At 39.7% G+C, this 5,841-nt stretch overlaps 1 protein-coding gene across 1 annotated transcript; it reads left to right on the top strand.

Moving 5' to 3' along the window:
• Window positions 1-3,316: 3,316 nt before the first annotated feature.
• On the top strand, window positions 3,317-5,406 carry LOC126820831 (uncharacterized). The gene is made up of 4 exons (XM_050548964.2): window positions 3,317-3,361; window positions 3,641-4,120; window positions 4,539-5,081; window positions 5,270-5,406. Exons 2-4 carry the CDS (start codon window positions 3,641-3,643, stop codon window positions 5,399-5,401), a joined length of 1,155 nt encoding a protein of 384 aa, XP_050404921.1. The 5' UTR covers window positions 3,317-3,361; the 3' UTR covers window positions 5,402-5,406.
• The last annotated feature ends 435 nt before the right edge of the window (window positions 5,407-5,841 follow it).

Here is a 5,841-nt window from a genome sequence, read left to right as displayed (position 1 = left end):
TATCAGTCTCAGCCTGTCACACATAGACAGGCCACAGATCACTAAACATTTGCCCATTGACTTTAATGTTAATTCTCGTCTATTAGACCGGCTCTAACTTTTTCCCAAATTTTCGTTGGGTAGAACGCTTTCTACCACAGATGGAGCAACATGTGGCAACCTCTTGCCCAAAAGCACGTATGAGGTTCACCATGGAAAACTTGAGATACACAAGCTGGAAGTAGAGACAAGAAAACTTGCAATTTCGGACCCTACATTTCAACCTAACCAACCTCTCAACTCTTGTATCCTTCCGCCTCAAAATCATGAATATTCACCAAAACCTGGTAGAAAATGTATTTTCAAACCCTTTTCTTCCATTCGACACCAAAATGTTAACAAAAATCGCCATGCAAAAGGGGGCAAAAGGGAAAGGGAGAGAAAGACGGCGTAGAAATATTTGGTGAGCTGTGTCCTATACTTATGGAAGAACAATTACTTATTTTCTTAACGTTTTCAAGCAGGTAATTAGAAAGGTTTATACTAAGATGTGAAGTGGGTTATAGCATAATCATAGCTGAAAAGCGGAAAGTTACAGAAACTTTGAAATTGAACAAACCATGAACTTATCAACTCGATTATCACAGCTAGACATTTCAGTTGGAATGAGCGGGACTCTGTATTCGCGATTACATTTTCTATCGGGGAATCTGGGAGGTGACCTTAGATGTTATATGAAGTTACGATCTGATATGCGCGAATATCGAAAGCAACCAAGATCTTTGGGTTATACACATGCATTTCACGTTTCATCAAAATTGTGACCTCTAGAGGCTCCACAGCCTTGATATACCAGATGTTTACGCTATTTGCGTACTGGGGGGGGGGGGGGCATTTTGTCCGGCAGTTTTGGTCCGATTTTCATGAAATTCGAAATCAACCAACAATACGGCGTAACGGTGACATACGAACTTTTTTTTTAAATTAGACATTAATTGAGACCTCTTGGAGAACCCAAGCTAAAAACGCGATTTTTCATACAATCAGGGGCCATAATTCAGGAAGTTACGATCCGATATGCGCGAATATCGAAAGGAGCCAAGATCTTTGGATTATAAACATGCACAACCCTCAAAAACCATATATATATTAGCGTAAGAGGGGCGGCCATTTTATCCGGCAGTTTTGGTCCGATTTTCACTAAATTCTAACTCAACCATCATTAGGGTGTAACGGTGATATATTCAAACGATTTTTTTAAATTGCTTAAAAATTGTTAACTCTAGAGAGACCACAATCTTAAAACACAATTTTTCATACGATAAAGGGTCATAATTCAGGAAGTTACGCTCAGATATGCACGAATATCGAAAGGAACCAAGACCTTTGTGATATAAGCATAAATTTAAGGTTGCATCAAAATCGGAAAAAAAAATCGTGGCCTCTAGAGGGTCTACAACCTTAATATACCACATATTTACACCATTTGCGTTATACGAAGGGTGGCCATTTTTTTCTGTCAGTTTTGGTCCGATTTTCACGAAATTTAAACTCAACCATCATTAGGGTGTATCGGTGATATATTCAAACGGTTTTTTAAATCGGAATAAATATGTGACCACCATAGGGTCCAATAGCTAAACAACGTGATTTTTCGTACAGGCAGGGGCAATAATTCAGGAAGTTACTGTCCGATATGCGTGAATATTGAAAGGAACAAAGATCTTCGGGTTATAAACTTACATTTCAAATTTCAACAAAATCAGAAAAAATTGTGACCTCTATAGGGTCAACAAGCTAAAAACGCGATTTTTCATACAATCAGGGGCCATAATCCATGAAGTTTCGGTTTGATACATGCCAATATCGAACGGAACTGAGATCTTCGGGAGATAAACCTATATTTCAAGTTTTCTTGAAATCGGATAAAAACTGTGACCTGTAGGGTGTCCACAAACAATTGTGGGCGGACGGACAGGGGCGACGACAATATACGTCCACATGAAAATGTGGCCGTGTAAAAATGCAATATACCCCTTTCAATATCGTATGAGATAAGCTAATTTTGATACCGGTTAGTGAAGTATGGCATGAAATGAATCGGATATTATAGGTAATCAATGATATCGTATGATTACTTTTTTTTTTAAAACCAATGGGGGGCCACGGTGGCTAAGTGGGTAAGACGCTGGCTTGCTAGCCTGGAGGTCGGATGTTCGATCCCTGCATTGGCCGAGAAAGTTCACCGGGATTTTCCGACGTGGTTTCCCCTTGTCAGTGGTGCAGAACGGAGGGCCTGACAAGGACAGCTGTGTAGTCCTTCGGGTGAGACGAAAAACCGAGGTCCCGTGTATACATTGGAATGCACGTAAAAGATCCCTTGGCAGTTAGAATTCGATATAAGAGTAGGTGATAGTGCCGCTGCCCGGGCAAAATTTGCCTCATAGCACACTGTATGGCGTATGCCCGTCTTCATTAGCCCACAGTATAGGAGCAGAACAGTAGGACGTTAAACCCCATTTCATTTCATTTCATTTAAAACCAACACCGTCATCTGGCTTACCGTTTTTGTTGTGCTTTCGTACCCGGGTTCATCGTCTTGAGGCCGGAGATCACGGTGGCTAAGTGGGTAAGGCGCTGGCTCGTTAGCCTGGAGGTCGGGTGTTCGATCCCTGCATTGGCCGAGAAAGTTCATCCAGATTTTCCGGCATGGTTTTCCCTTGTCAGTGATGCAGGACGGAGGGCCTGACAAGGGCAGCTGTCTAGTCATTCGGATGAGACGAAAAACCGAGGTCCCGTGTACACATTGGCGTGCACGTAAAAGATCCCTTGACAGTTGGAATTCGATATAAGAGTAGGCCGTAGTGCCGCTGTCCGGGCAAAATTTCCCTCATAGCACACTGTATGGCGCATGCCCGTCTTCATTAGCCCAGTTCGGATCAAAACAGTAGGACGTTAAACCCCATTTCATTTCATTTCGTCTTTAGGCCATCAGCTATACCGCCCACAAAGAATATTATGGTTAGTCTTCCGTAACGTAATGGTGATATATGATATGCGGGACACTCTGGTGTAAATAATATTGCATACTTTTTTCTGTAATAATTCTTTATTTCGCATTATACTGTTCACGCTTAATGAATGGCGCATTCAGTTACAGCAAGTCGCTTGAAATTAATACCAAAATATCCGACTGTTTTTGTGTATTATTCACGCTTTCAATTTTTGTTGAATACATGTTTAATGAGTGATAACTTTATTATCAGTTGATCATATAAACTATTCAATTGTTAGCTTTGACTAGGTATTATAAGATTAAAACGTACCAGTACAGGAAACGCTTTGGTCTGGTGTCCCCTTAACCACCTGTATCTCCTTTAAGGTAAGGGTGTTGCACGATAAACGTCACTTCAATGTTATCATGACAAAGAAAACGTAGCTCATAATTACTTGAACACGCCGAGAAACGAAGAAGTTAATGTTGACCAACGCTTATTTGTTCTAGAAAACGGGATTTTAAACTATCTCTGGCATAAACGTTCATTGAATATTTTGAGTCACGGTGGTAATATTTGTTTATAACGTAAAGGTATCCATTAACAGCAAATATAGTGGCCAAACCACCTTCATCCATAAAAATATAGTTTTATTTGTTTTTCAGATGAAGACGTATGTACTAGTTCTAGATTCTTTTATAAGTATTCTACTGTTTGGGCCCTTAATATCGTCGTTCTGGAGAGGAACTTGGGGCTTAGCAGATTTATACATACTTCCCGAGAATCCAACCCTAAGTTTGATTGTATCAATGACTTGTGGACTGTTTATTTATCTATTGATGATAATTCTACAAGAACCATTGACGTTATTAAATAAGAAGATGAGTTCTCCTGTATTCTATATCGTTTCAAGACTGTGTTCTTATATTCTGAGCATTGCTGTAGTTAATTACTGGAGAGGTGTTTGGGGGTTTGTGGATTTAAGTGGAATAACGCTGAGAAGTGCAGGATTAACGACGGCGATTTCAACCACTGTACTGATGGTTTCTAGGGGGCTATGTAATTCTCCTGGACCTCCATTATTCACAATCTCAGATCTAGGAAGAGAAGATTATTTTAAAATCACGACCATGTTTGAGACACAGGTATGGCTAATAGTTGTACTTTTTCTTATTGGTTGAATTTTAAAAACATTGGGGCGAGGCATTGGGGACATGAGAGGTTGAGTTTTATCGATATTCAGCCTTCCGAGACTTTCCGAACCAGACAAAATCAGATTTTTTAAAGACATCCTTATAAACTTTTTTCTAACATTCAAATTTTGGTGAGAAGTATTGAGGTCACGAGGGGTATTCAGAATTCCGGGAATCAGATTTCTGAAAGGCATCCTTATAAAGTTTGGTTAATATCCCAAGTTTTCCTTTTAGATAAGCTGCTACTATCTCGTCGAATTCATGACAATTTCACTAGTTCTATTATGACAGCAACAATTAAATCATATTTGACCATACATCGATGCAATAATCAGCGATTCCTCATTGACAGTTTTTATCTCTCTTTCAGCCTTGTCCAACTTTACGGTTTTACATGGATAGTTGTTTCTCTGTCGTGTTTATTGTAGGATTTGTGATAGCACAATGGAGAGGTCTGTGGACATTAATAGATTTACTTCTGGCACCAGACGATGTTTATCTATCAGCGTGGTTATCGCTTGTAGCTGGGAATATTCTAACAATCTTTCTGTTGATTATACAATGGCCAGTCATGTATTTAGCTGGACAAATGCGACGTGTACCACACATAAAGGTTAAATTTATTGCGTTATTAGTCATTGAAGATGCAATGACTCTCTGCGGAACGGTGGCATCCGTTCTGGTATGGCGTGGGTGTTGGAACCTGTACGACCAATGCCTGATTGTAGATGATACTGAATTAAGTCTTTGGGTTTCACACGGAGCAGCAGTAGTTATTGGTATGGCAATTCTTCATTACCAAATATTCATTCAAGCTGGGTTGTTAAAAGATGGGCAAGTTATACACAGCGGTGAACAAACCTTCTTTGATACAAAATTTATCACCAATTTTCTACACCATACTGTGGATGCAGTAAGTATCTTGTTCAAATGTTTTTTGGCTTTTTTACTGTTTTACTCTATTTTATTACCGTAAATTGTTACAAAAAACGGTAGCTACACGATGTTCACCCGGCATCAGTTATCCTGTACCTTATTTTACAAATATATCGTTATTATTATTTTTAAACTTTGTCTTTTAACAACATGTTTGATTTTTAGAATAAGAAGACATTAGCGAAAAAACTTGGAAAGAAAGGGGTGTTCAACGTGGAAGAGGAGAACTCGTTGGTTACGGAGGATATGACCAATAACACATCCCTGAACGTTAAAGATGCCTTATGTAAGATGTAGATAAAGAACTGACAGTTCTCGCTATAATAGAGTAAAATAGATATTGAAAAATAAATGTCTTGAAAATGTTAAATTATTTCCATTCTGCGCGAAGTTATTATATGGCTGTTTGGGGAATATCGGAGTCTCGATTGCCATTGCTACCGTTGTTATGATAGTAAACAAGGGAGAGAGATGGGGTTTAACGTCCACTCGACACAAACTAGGTCATTTCGCGACTAACATGGTTTAATTTTATTTCAATAATTCGCTTGCGCGTAGGGGTCTTTAGCAGTGGGAGGAAACCGGAGGACCCGGAGAAAACCAACGAGGTTGGACAGGCGACCATACACCTTGTTACATACAACCGGGGATTCGAAACCACGCCAGTTGACGCAATGACATGCCTTATGGTACAGCGCGCAGGTGCTAACCATTCGACCATCCAAACCCCCGATAGT

This window comes from Patella vulgata, chromosome 5, assembly GCF_932274485.2.
Source record: "Patella vulgata chromosome 5, xgPatVulg1.2, whole genome shotgun sequence".
In the NCBI taxonomy this organism is placed as follows: domain Eukaryota; kingdom Metazoa; phylum Mollusca; class Gastropoda; family Patellidae; genus Patella; species Patella vulgata.
Note: the sequence above shows the minus strand (reverse complement) of the source record. Positions and strands in the feature narration are given on the sequence as shown.

Excerpts from the sequence above, each read along its gene's own strand:
- LOC126820831 (XM_050548964.2), top strand. The coding sequence starts at position 3,641 with ATGAAGACGTATGTACTAGTTCTAGATTCTTTTATAAGTATTCTACTG. Across the intron at positions 4,121-4,538 it reads CGACCATGTTTGAGACACAG|CCTTGTCCAACTTTACGGTT; the intron begins GTATGGCTAATA and ends TCTCTCTTTCAG. Across the intron at positions 5,082-5,269 it reads TACACCATACTGTGGATGCA|AATAAGAAGACATTAGCGAA; the intron begins GTAAGTATCTTG and ends TTTGATTTTTAG.